At 40.0% G+C, this 13,154-nt stretch overlaps 1 protein-coding gene across 4 annotated transcripts; it reads left to right on the top strand.

Moving 5' to 3' along the window:
- Positions 1-897: 897 nt before the first annotated feature.
- LOC102701934 (cytokinin hydroxylase-like) lies at positions 898-12,950 on the top strand. Of its 4 annotated transcripts, none has more exons than XM_040527265.1 (7): positions 898-920; positions 3,311-3,456; positions 3,740-3,797; positions 9,498-10,611; positions 10,727-10,956; positions 11,082-11,323; positions 11,778-12,950. In XM_040527265.1, the coding sequence occupies exons 4-7, from the start codon at positions 10,332-10,334 to the stop codon at positions 12,631-12,633; spliced, it is 1,608 nt and encodes a 535-aa protein (XP_040383199.1). In that variant the 5' UTR covers positions 898-920; positions 3,311-3,456; positions 3,740-3,797; positions 9,498-10,331; the 3' UTR covers positions 12,634-12,950. The 4 variants fall into 4 exon arrangements, with proteins under 4 accessions (XP_040383199.1, XP_040383198.1, XP_040383197.1 ...); XM_040527264.1 differs by lacking the exon at positions 898-920 and adding an exon at positions 2,880-3,093; XM_040527263.1 differs by lacking the exon at positions 898-920 and adding an exon at positions 2,880-3,159.
- Positions 12,951-13,154: the final 204 nt, after the last annotated feature.

The raw sequence follows: 13,154 nt of genomic DNA, 5'->3' as shown, positions 1-13,154 counted from the left end.
TAGTCAGGCTAAGCATCCTACGCCTAGCTTCTAGAGCCTGTCTGGGCAGGCTAAGCGATCACCTTCAGTAATTTTACGAGGTACAGTCGTGGATGCTGCCTAGGCTGATTATACCTTTTGCAGTAGTGATTTTGTTATTTTATCAGCACCAGTTGTATGGATGAAGACCCATGAAACAGCGAACCTCTGCTGTGGTAACTCAGTGTGTCAGAAATCTGCCATCTATTACCAGTTCTTAATCACAATTTTGTGCACTTTTTGGCAACCATATGAGGTACCTCTTATCAGGTGTGACTAGCCGCATGTTTTATTACTGCTCAGTGCATTATGACATCAAATGATGTTTTCAGATACTTGTGTGAAGTTCAGTGCATTGCTGGCTCAGACATTTAACATTAGACTTTTTCACCTTAACTGATGCATGAAATATTTGCCAGTAGAATGCAGTTCCCCTGAATAAACTACATGTTACAATTGATTTTCTCCTGTCTTCCAGTCTTCCAGACTTTAGAATGCTGACCTCCCTTGGAAGTCGTTTTTTTTTGCCTTGTTGCTAGATGGTGATCTATACAATTTGTCACGTGCAGGATAAATTGAAACTTCCAAAAGGATTCTGCTCAGCAGACTGACAAATTTTATTATCATTACTTTATTGTCATGGTAGTATCATTTAGGCCTCTGGGGTGTCAAGTGGCATGCTTTAACTCTAGAAGGCAATGGAAATGGAGAGATAGGACTAACAATAATTCTGCCTTCTTCAAAATGTGGGAATTAGTACTCAAGACGATTATTTGTCTTGTTTACATGTATTTTGCAGTGAAAGAAAGTCTCTTCCATTTCTAGAAGCTTCAAATCTCTTGTTTCTTCAGCTCTCCAACAGGAAAGGTGGATACCTTGCATTTCTAAGACAAGCGCTATAGGTACCATGTGTTTCTCTTCTAATAATCTCTTATCTTTATACACTATTTTGCTCCTATGTTTTCTGTCTCAATTTTGTGTTACAGAAACGCAAAGCCTGAAATGTAAAAAATAAAGGACATTACAGGGAGTACGATTTTTCATATATTTGATGAAACTTTAAAAAGTAGTCAATGTAAAATCTCTTAATTTTGAATGCCTCCCTAGATGCTAAGATGATATGTTAGTTTCCTCTTTCCAGTTTTTTGGGCAAGTAAATCTCTATTTCTCTTATATTTTTTCCTTACACTCCTTGGTTCATAATAATACATTGACTGTTATTGGGTTTCTCCTATTGATATACTTTTGTCACGGAATATATTGGAGCATGGAGAAGCCGGAAAAGCTTTTATTGGCCCCGAACTCACTGTTCAATTTCTTTTTCTGAGAATCTGGAAATTTGCTTGATCCTTTACAAAAGCTTCATCACACTTCATACAACTGTAGTGGTCAACTGCTCTCAACTGTTCTCAAATAAGATGATCTCTTATCTCTAGGGTGCAGTTGTATTCTCTCTGGACCATTTGTTTCATTAAGAAAAAAACAGTTTGGAAACCACTGCTCCCTCTGTTCCAAAATGATAATTTCTGGAGTTGGGCACATATATTAAGAAAGTGGGTGGAATTGAATGAGGGAAGATTGTGATTGGTTGAGAAGATGTAGTAGGTTGAGAAATTAAACGGGAGATGATTGTGATTGGAGAAACAACTACAATTTGAACGGTAAAAATAGCTACTGCCTCCGGTTTCAAATACTTACCACTGGGTACTATTCACTTTATAACTTTGACCTCTCATTTTTTTTGCAAAATAAAATAATACTTCCCTTGTTTCACAATGTAATACTTTTTAACCTTGCCTAAATTCATATAGATGCTAATAAATATATATATATACATTACATACATTATCAATGGATGAATTTAGACAATGCTAAAAGTCTTACAATATGAAACAAAGGTAGTACATACTTAGAAGTTAGCCATATTAGCAATATGCTTTGTGCATTGATACAAATATATAGTTTTCACTAATTATAAACTAAACATTTAGAAATTATCAATGGTCAAAATTAAAACATACATGGTCAAAGTGACATGTGAAAATGGAGGTAGTATATTTAGGATGGAGCAGCAATTAATATGGGTAAGACATGCATGGGGTTCACTTTTTTTGCTCTGTCTTTCCCCCATTTTTACAGTATAAGTACTTTTTTTACTTTTCTTATACTTAGCAATTAAGATGCTATTTCAATTCCTCTTCGCTTCTTTAGCTGGTCACTGCACGAGTCAGAGTGATGCAAGGACTGCGCATTGTTTTATTCTCCGGTACATTAAATGACCTGGACGCAAGGGAGTTTAGAAGATGGATGGACAAGACAATGTCACCATTTATATTTTGGCTTCAGAGATTGATGCTTTCAACAGTGTATATCTGGGCCGGTTCTTGTTCGCCCAAGAGGCTCATGCTACCCCCCTATTAGCATTGATATGACCTGAGCAAAAATGATTGGCAAGTAGGGCATTCAGGAAAATCTTAGTGGCTTACAAGGAATTTATCATGAGTATATTCAATTCACAATTTCAGATGGTAATATGCCTGGACATAAAAGAAAGAACTTGCCAGATCTTAGACAACCCAACAGGAAATTACTTTGATTAGTTTTTGTAAGTCTAATTTCATTCATATTGCAGGCGTTCTGTGTTAGCCATAAGCTTGTCATGGATGTGTGGCGTGTCAGAATGATTGAGTCGTGTTCGCGAGTGTGTGGCTGCATGGATTGCCTGGTAGATGCATGCAGGTTGTATACATGCATTAGTTCGTTGGTTTGCTGGCTACATGCATGGCTGCATGCATGTGCACGCAATAGTTAGTTTAGTTAGTTAGCTAGTCTTCAGGGGAGTGGTGTGCGTGGGCAGGTGGAAGCCGCATCGTCCGGGCGAGCGTGCGGCTCATGGCGATGTGATGGCATGGAGGTTAGCTCCTGGTGTGTCCCTGGTGTATAAGTAGCCCCTGTGCTCCTCTGGTGTAAGTTGCTAGTGCCGAGTTAATCTTCAGTGAGTAATAAAGCCAAGATACAGAAGCAATTGGCTCCGCGGCGTTCGTGCTACTGTTCATCTTCTTCCTCGCATGTGTGGTGAGGGAGTGACTCCTGGGCAAAGCTAACATTCTGAGAGTCTCAGCCAGTTAGATGGCGATTTAAGTTGAGTTGAAGCAAACACAATTCGAATTGCACTCCTAGATAAAAGTATATGTTAGCCCATGTTTGCTGATCAATATCTGAGTACTCCATGATGGCGAATTCATGAATTTATATTACAGCAAGCTGAAAATGATTATTGCATTCTCTTTAGGTTTGTGGAAACTGAGTTCTCTGTACATCTTGCAAGAACCTGCAAGGCTTATTGCAGTTGTTAGCCAATGTTCAGGGAGAGCAAGTCTGTAAAGAGCAACGAGGAGATGCTGCAAAGTCATTCAAGCCGGAGAGCTGCTGATCGAGGTAAGATGCTCACCCCCTCTTTGTTGTAAATTTTCACCTTGCATTTTAGCGGTTTTGTTATAGAAAACTTGACAAAAGAAGATGAACTTCACCGTGTATACCACCATATAAGAACTCACTGAGATAGCATTATAGACCATCAGATTTCTATGCATTTATATTTTTTTTATAGTGTAATAGTAGTCCTATATTTGGCTGTCAATTCTCAAGTGATGGGAATAAAGTGACTTAGCCTCAAAATTTGTGGGACATGCCTTGCAACTCCCCTTTTTTTCTGTTTCAGAAAACCTCAGACAAAGCTTTTCCGAAACGCATCGACAGCCATGTTGAAGCAGACCAAGGTGAGAATCTCCTGAACTTTGTCGCAAATCTATGTATGCTTTTTTGGCACGGCAAGCATGTCCATGAAAATTGCTGGAGACGTTAAGCCTCTCAATGGGCTTGTCTAACTGTCATTATTGCCTAGCTAGTTGTCATCGAAAAGATGCCAGTGAGGGGCTAAATGGATTGCACGAATCAGATCTATCTATGCCCAGATAAAAGATTCTCAAATCCATTTTGTGTACCAGTTAGATTGCATATGATCATCCATGTCTTTGGAATATATGAGCCAGCTCTGTTCATTTTACCTTCTCAAGCTGGAAGCAGGCTGGCAAAATTTTCTTCTGTAAAATTAGAGCCCTTGTTTGTTTTGTTTTTGAAGTTTCAGTCAATTTTGTTTCTCGCTGATGATAGCGCATATAAATGTGGATGGACAGATTATTTCTTCTCTTAACTTGCAAACGCTAATTTATGTTTTTTTGGAAATCATGAGATGCATGTCAATTGAACTTTTTAATTCTCACCATTCATTATGCATTCTCCTTTTTTTACTACTACCAACGTCCCATATTAAGTTTATTTCTCAGTTTTTTAGATATAATATTTTGACTCTTTATCTTATTTGAATTTTTTTTGCGATTAAAATTTTTATTGTTACTAGATGGTAAAACATGAAAAGTATTTTATATGTGAATAATTTTTAAAAAAGTTTTTACAAATTTTTTAAATAAGACAAATGGTCAAACGTTGAACACAGAAATCGAAAAATAAAGTTATTATGGAACGGAGGTAGTAAATACTCCCTTTGTTTGTTTTGACGCCGTTGACTTTTTTATTTACGGTTGATCATTCGTCGTATTCAAAAGTTTTGTCCAAATATACAAAATTTATACTTAAAGATACTTATAAAATAGTCAATAATTATATAAATTTATTTGAATAAGACGAAGGGTTAAATATAGATCAAAAGTCAACATCGTCAAAAAAAATCAGAGGAAAGTATTAAGAAAACAACAAAACCTATCATTGCTTTCAAAAAAGAACAGTAAAGATTGCTAATTATACCATCTCCTTGGTCCTAAAACAAGTATTATCTTTATTTCATATTGTAAGACTTTACGACCTTATCTAAATTTATCAATTGATGAATGGTTACAATTTATATATATGTTTAGATTCATTAGCGTCCATATGAATCTAGGCAAGACAAGTCTTATATTGCGATGGAGATATTGCGATGGAGGGAATAACCATTTTAGCTTTTTCTTTCTTTTTTGCCATAATAAGTTATTACGTTGAGACTTGGAAACAAATAAGACAGACTTTGGAACATAGTACCTCCATTTCATATTTTAAAACTTTCTAGCCTTGTCTAAATCTATTCATTGATGAATGTATAATATATATATATATATATATATATATATATATATATATATATATATATATATATATATATATAGATTTATTAGCATCTATATAAATCTAGGCAATATTAGAAAGTCTTACATCATGAATTGGAGAGAGTAGAAGAAAATAAAACAGATTAAGGAAATACATAATTATTGCACATTTGAGAGTAATGTCACCACGTCTTTCCATCATCAAAAGGCTTAAGTGAATAAAGGCATAGAGGCTATTTTATCTAAGTACTAATTTGTCCGAAATTGATCAAAATAATAAGTTATATTTTGGGATAAAGAGAGTACAAGTTATGCATAAATGTTCTATATTGATTCAAAATATTTCTGAGCATCTCAATTCAACTACAAGTTATGCATAAATGTTCTATATTGGTTCAAAATGTTTTCGAGCATCTCAATTCGACGACAAGAAGTTGAAGAGCACCAAGCTCATGATACAATCATACAAACCATCTTCCAAAACAGACATTGTGGCTCCAAAACTTGGTATACCGTAGGAGATGCGTGCAGATGAGTGTAAGGGCATGTTCAATAGTAGAGTCTATTATCGATTTTTATCTGTTTCATATCAGCAACAAGAATCTATTTTATAATAACATATATAAAGATTGAGTTAGGTATGGTTTCTTCATTAATCTAATAAAATATTTTTTATTACGCTAGTTTTCTTATCCATCCTCATGCAAGAAAGTTTTCTTTAATAAATGCTTTGAGTCGATTTTAAGTTGTTGTTATGTACGGTAATAACTTTTTTCTCTCCTTCACATCATCAAATTTGCTTACGTGACAATTGAGAGAGTCAACTAATAAGCACTTTTGTATGTGTCCTAACTTGAGCCTTATCATTTCGCTTATGCTTATAAACTATTTAAAAATTTTTTAACCTTAATCTGGTTTGATTTTAGGGTATTTTTTTATCGTGTTTTCTAACATTTGCTTTTAGATTGATAAAAAATACACATAAAAGTTATAGCTTATTTTTTTGTTTATAAATATATCGTTTGACTTTTTATACGAAAAATTTAAACAACCAACGTCATTGTTCGTAAGAGCAAGTTTAATAGTATAGCTAATTATTAGCTCTAATTTATCTATAGTTAATCTAATAGTCAATTTATACTATAGCTACCTATAAAACATATATTACCATGTTACATCTGTCATACGCACATTATATTTTAGAGTCCGTACTGCAGTTGGCTACAAATCTGTAGCCCATTACTTTTCTCTCAACTCTTTTATCTCAAAATATATTTATAGTTGGCTTATAGTTTGCAATTGTATGTGCTCTAACCGTGCATGCGCGGTTGAAGAACAAAGAAATCCATCACACCTGCCCACTAAAACACCCATCCAAGATCCATCATCATCACCAACTAAACCTGACATAAACATATCTACAGCCTACCCCACAGATCTAATCTAAAATAAGGGGAAAAAAGAAAAGGAAAACCAGCCGTTGGATACCAGTTTCCTTCTTCTCTGTCTGCCGTACTGTTACTACTTTCCAAAGATTAAATCTCTCCTGATTAAAAAGAAAAAGACGATCTGCATATCCCTCGTTATGCAAGAGAGTGAGTTTGAGGGCGACTCATAGGGGCATTGGTAATATTCCTATGCAATGCTTGAAATACTCCATCCATTTTATATTATAAAATACCGTTTTATATTATAAAACGGCGTTTTACATTTAGTTATGTTTGATCTTATTTATATACTAACATATATTGTTTATATATATATATATGATTTATTAGTATCCATATAAATCGAGGAAATACTAAAATGTTCTGTATTGTTCGACGGAAATAGTGATATTTAGCACACTGGTAAGTTCATGCTTGCATCCACGAGGCACAACAATTCGATATCTGGAATATATGTCTCATTTAGGGACACGTATCCTCTGATGTATGGGTGTAAGTGGGCCGGCCCGTGAACCTGCTTATAAGTCAATTAAGTGGGTAACCCGATGGATAACCCGTTTAATTGGCCTATAAGCAGGTTAACGGGCTAGTTCACTTACACCCTTACTCTGATGTATGTAGGTGATGCATTAGGCACTGCCATATGAGTTATATCTATAAGGTAGAAGGCAGAAGGTACATACGCCTCATTTAGACAAATCAATTTACCTCGGAAAACGTGGAGGAATCTTGCGTACAAATATGATGCAAAAGTGTTTGTCGCCTTCTAAACAAAATGAATTTTGTAGTGTACTTACAGGGATTGAATTTAATAATGTAAAAATCATACTCTTTCTGTTTGTTGTGATTAGAATCATTACCAAATGCATTTTTATTATAACTTAAATTTTTACATATTTATACAATGTTTTAATAAGACGAATAGTCAAACTTATAAAAAAACATCATCATTTATTAAAATATAGAGGGAATATGACGTTTTACTTTTGTCACAAGTCAAAAGTATGAACTTGCTTCATTCCAAAATATAAGTATTTATGATATTTATATCTGGTACCAAATATAAACATTTCTAGAACTAATTATCCCACCAATCACTTTACATATAAAAGCATAAAATTCTTCCCATCTTATCTCTAAGTGTCCTCTACTCTTAATCCATTCCTCATTTATTAAGACGCAACATAGTCATTTGTTCTTAACCTTAATATCTGTTAAATAACTTATAAATGTTTATATTTTGAGACAGATGGAGCAACTCTGGCCAAGTTTATAGAAAAATATTTAACATTTAATTACCCAGAAATATAAATACACATTTCATGGTTGATTTTAATAAAACTAATTTAATATTGTAGACGTTGGTGCATTTTTATAAACTTGGATTAAAATTAGAGAATTTTAAGTTAAGACAGAACTAAAATTTTGAAATAGATGGAGTAAAAATTTCTTGCATTCTAAAAGAATCTAGTAAAAACTTTACATGTTCAAAGCATGTTCCATCATGCAAATATAAACTATTGCATCTTAACTTTCTTGTCTATGAGGCCAAGAAAATTTAGAAACTCCAGGAAAATTGGTAAGCCACTAAGCCTGTAAAACGTTCGGCTGAATACATTCTGTGCCAAGCACACATGAACCAATGGGAGTGACAAGGTTCACTGAACATTTCACAGAATTGAGTGCGAGGATGCAAATGCATCTGTTTGGCTTAAGGTAGAAGTCCAGTTGAAATCAAAGATGTTCACAGTCCATTGAACCTTGAAATCTCAACCATAAACTTATAGCTTCAGGTGCATTGCAATATGCCATTCAACAGATCAAACAAACCCTTTTAGCCTTTGACCTCTCTGGAGCACTGTGATGCATGTTATTCAGACTATCTTCTGAAACAATTTACCACATGTTTTTTGGTATGCAAGTTGCAGTAGGTGGAGACAAGTAGCTGGTGAGACACCATGTTCCTTTTACTTTCTCTTGTTCTGATCTATTTTATGTTCTTCAGCAATGTTCATAAACAGAGATACTCTGGTTCCGATAACCATCAGCTGTGAAAGACTGAAAGTGTAGAGAATAGAATAAAGCCACTTAAAAAGAAGTTTTTCTTTATGGGATTGACTGGCACATAGAGTGAAAGAATACTCTTTACAAGCTTCTGAATTCCTCTTTTTTCCCCTCTTGGATTGAACATATATCCTCACAACTCTTCTTGCAATTTTTTCAAACCACTCTTCGTGGATTGAACATCTAATACATTAACTAACCAGACCCACTGTTCCCTTATAAAACTTTCACAACACAATTGGGATATCTCAGTTTCGTGATAAGCGGGTGCAAAATATGTAATTTCATAATAAACAGTCTTAAATTTATAGTTCTACGGTAGTTTGGTCAAATCACTTGTAGTTTTATGAAATTTACTTTTTTCTCTTGGAGAAAAACGTGAGATCAAGGTGGTCTAGCTGGGTAGTACACATCTTTCACAGTGATATTTCATTCTGCTGCCCACTTACTCTCTGCTTATCCTCACTTTGCAACTGCAATGAAACCATAAGCCCAACTAAAATACCTTTCCCTTAAACAATCTTGCCGGTATTGAAGATATGCTGCCTCTTTTTCACTTAGTGGAAATATTGATTGCCACACAGTTGTACTTAACTATTGCAGTTAATTATCTCCTAATTCTCAACCGTACCGGTTTTGCAACTTTAAATGCCAAAGCCATCACACACACGCACTCTCTCTCTCTCTCCCCCACACTAACACACCAAAAACTAATCTTGTATTCACTAACATGGCCTCCCCACTTTAGGTCAAAATCAAGTCAAACATCTTTCTCAAGCCTAGTTTATCTTCACATTTTGCACAGATAACCACAAGGAGGAGGAAGAGAGAGAGAGAGCACTAAAAATGGTTAATTAGTGCATTCGCCGACGAAGACCTAGGTCATAAGTTCAATTCCTAGCCCCTCAATCGCATTGGGTGACGGCTATTTGCCAATAGACAATAGACAATACATGGTGCAAACACATAAATCTTATTTGGTGAGCTACATACTATGAGAAATGGTTGATAAGTAGCCAACCTATTAGAATCTGTAATAGCCAGGTTTTCTAGATTTTAGCTATTAGTTTATTTTTGACTCTGTAGCTACCGATCCTCATACTTTGGCGAGAATCTAAATTGTTTGGGGGAATTCGAGATTCTAGAGGAGGCTACGGCCGCTAGAAGCTCCATACAGAGACCAATCCTAAATTACTTTTGCTATTGATCAAATGTTTGATTTTTTGTTTTTCTGTCAACCACATGTGCCATGCATGGAGGCTAGGGAGGAGGGCATGTATAAGATTTTTGACTTGCGTGCATGCCTTCAGATTATCATCCAATAACAATAACCGGATTTGATCGATGGAATTAAAAATTTTAAACATTTGATCACTAGACGGATCCATACTAAATATATATCCTAGTTGGCCCACCCACATAATCAAACAACCAATCAAAGTGACGAATGGAAATAAGTTTAACAATTTTCTAGTGAGCAAGCTAGGCAATTTGTTAGTTTGTTCATTGGGCCATGTCTCCAAGCCCTATATATGTGCTCAAGGGCCAAGGCCATGGCGGAGCTTAGTGCACACCAAGCCGCCATTGCAGCCAGCAAGAAGACAAGGGCCAAGAACCTGTCCGTCCAATACGTACGGCAATGGCCGCCGCCGTCGTCCTCCTCCTCGCGCTCGCCGTCGCGCTGCTGCTGGCCAGGGCCGCCTGGGTCACCGCCTCCTGCTACTACCTCACGCCGGCGAGGATCCGGAGGATCCTGGCGGGCCAGGGCGTGCGCGGGCCGCCGCCGCGGCTCCTCGTCGGGAACCTCCGCGACGTCTCGGCGCTCGTCGCCCGGTCCACCGCCGGTGACATGGGGTCGCTCAGCCACGACATCGTTGGCCGCCTCCTCCCGCACTACGTGCTCTGGTCCAAGACGTACGGTGAGTGCGCGCGTGCATTGCGTGTGTAGTGTAGAATGCGCCGGCGACGATCGGCCGGCGCGTGGGGGGAGGGCGGATGGTCTGACCGGCCGGCGGTGTGTGTGCTTGGTTGCAGGGCGGCGGTTCGTGTACTGGTACGGCAGCGAGCCGCGGCTGTGCCTGACGGACGCCGGCATGGTGCGCGAGCTGCTGTCGTCGCGGCACGCGCACGTCACCGGCAAATCGTGGCTGCAGCGCCAGGGCGCCAAGCACTTCATCGGCCGCGGCCTCCTCATGGCCAACGGCGCCACCTGGTCGCACCAGCGCCACGTCGTCGCGCCGGCCTTCATGGCCGACAGGCTCAAGGTACGTACCTCTCGCTCCCGCCACGGCGCGCCCGGCGACAGACCATCACACGCCATTGCCGGCGACGGATCGACCGCCGGTGGCCTACAGCAGCTAGCTGACCACGCGTTGTGGTGTGGTGGCAGGGGAGGGTGGGGCACATGGTGGAGTGCACGCGGCAGACGGTGCGGGCGCTCCGGGAGGCGGTGGCGAGGTCCGGCAACGAGGTGGAGATCGGCGCGCACATGACGAGGCTCGCCGGCGACGTGATCGCGCGCACCGAGTTCGACACCAGCTACGACACCGGCAAGCGCATCTTCCGCCTCATCGAGGAGCTGCAGCGCCTCACCGCCCGCTCCAGCCGCCACCTCTGGGTCCCCGGCAGCCAGTGAGTCACCCACGCCCGCCATTGATGCTCTCCTTCCTCTTCACACATGCACACACATCAAAATTTCATATAAAAACACTTCCATATAATCAAAATGTAACTATCTTTATCGAATATAATTATACATAATATTAATATAAAATATTCGCATTAATATTGGAACCAAAAAAAGAAAGAAAATGTGGCTTTTCATTCTTAGAATGTTCGTGGCTAGGCAAAGCCGACAGTTATATATACTTTCTGCCACTTGCTTCATGTAGTGCATGTAGATAAATTTTTTAAATTTGAATTTCCTTATATTTAGGAGTACACTTTTACGTAGTGATCGACGTACGTATTCCACGATCAAACTATGAAAAAAAGTTAAAATGTTTTTTTTACCATTTTATATAGTCAATATATATAAATATATAGTTGGAAGAATGACATGTTTTAATTTATTTATTTTGTTTAGGTATTTTCCGAGCAAGTATAGGCGGGAGATAAAGCGGCTGAACGGCGAGCTGGAGCAGCTGCTGAAGGAGTCCATCGACCGGAGCCGGGAGATCGCCGACGAGGGCCGGACGCCGTCGACGTCGCCGTGCGGCGGCCGGGGACTGCTCGGCATGCTGCTGGCCGAGATGGAGAGGAAGAAGGAGGCCGAGAGGCGGGCCGGCGGCGGCAATGGCGCCGGGGGGCTCGGGTACGACGCCCAGATGATGATCGACGAGTGCAAGACCTTCTTCTTCGCGGGGCACGAGACGTCGGCGCTGCTGCTCACCTGGGCGATCATGCTGCTCGCCACGCACCCGGCGTGGCAGGAGAAGGCCCGCTCCGAGGTCGCCGCCGTCTGCGGCGGCGCCGCGCCGTCGTCCGAGCACCTCCCCAGGCTCACCGTGCTGCAGATGGTGATCAACGAGACGCTGCGGCTGTACCCGCCGGCGACGCTGCTGCCGCGGATGGCGTTCGAGGACATCGAGCTCGGCGGCGGCGAGCTCCGGGTGCCGAGGGGCGCGTCGGTGTGGATCCCCGTGCTGGCCATCCACCACGACGAGGCCGCGTGGGGCGCCGACGCGCACGAGTTCAGGCCGGACAGGTTCGCCCCGGGCCGCCCGCGGCCGCCGGCGGGGACGTTCCTGCCGTTCGCCGCCGGGCCGCGCAACTGCGTCGGCCAGGCGTACGCCATGGTCGAGGCCAAGGTCGCGCTCGCCATGCTCCTGTCCAGCTTCCGCTTCGCCATCTCCGACGAGTACCGCCACGCGCCGGTGAACGTGCTCACGCTCCGGCCGCGCCACGGCGTGCCCGTGCGCCTCCTGCCGCTGCGGCCATAGCCTACGTGTGCATGCATGCCGTTCAATTACAATGTACTACTGCACTAGTTTTTTTTTACAATTTTGGATTATTTTTGTCTCTTTTTTGTTTTGAATTTTTTTGACTCGGGAGAAAATTTTGTAGTTGTATTCAGGTTATCCAATGCATTTGGAGGAGTCAATTTTGTCGGCAATGTTTTTGTAACGAGTAAATAATCTTGTATGCTCATTGGGCGTGTACAATGTGTTGAGCAGGGATATGTAACAAATGGATGGCAGATTTGACATCGATCATCATATATATATATGAAACATACATTTCGTTCTTAGGTTCAAAATTATTGACCAAATATGGAGGGATTATCTAGGAAACTTTCAAATACAACATTACCAGAATGTGTACAAAATTTCTAATACACATATTCTAACTAGATAAATGTAACTTTTATTGATCTCAAATGATTATATCAAGGTAATACAATCACTCGAAAAACACTTCTGATCTCTGCAACTAAGATACACATAGTAAAAAAATTAGACGC

Source organism: Oryza brachyantha, chromosome 8 (assembly GCF_000231095.2).
Source record: "Oryza brachyantha chromosome 8, ObraRS2, whole genome shotgun sequence".
In the NCBI taxonomy this organism is placed as follows: Eukaryota; Viridiplantae; Streptophyta; class Magnoliopsida; order Poales; family Poaceae; genus Oryza; species Oryza brachyantha.
Note: the sequence above shows the minus strand (reverse complement) of the source record. Positions and strands in the feature narration are given on the sequence as shown.

Excerpts from the sequence above, each read along its gene's own strand:
- LOC102701934 (XM_040527265.1), top strand. The coding sequence starts at position 10,332 with ATGGCCGCCGCCGTCGTCCTCCTCCTCGCGCTCGCCGTCGCGCTGCTG. Across the intron at positions 10,612-10,726 it reads GCTCTGGTCCAAGACGTACG|GGCGGCGGTTCGTGTACTGG; the intron begins GTGAGTGCGCGC and ends GCTTGGTTGCAG. Across the intron at positions 10,957-11,081 it reads TCATGGCCGACAGGCTCAAG|GGGAGGGTGGGGCACATGGT; the intron begins GTACGTACCTCT and ends GTGTGGTGGCAG.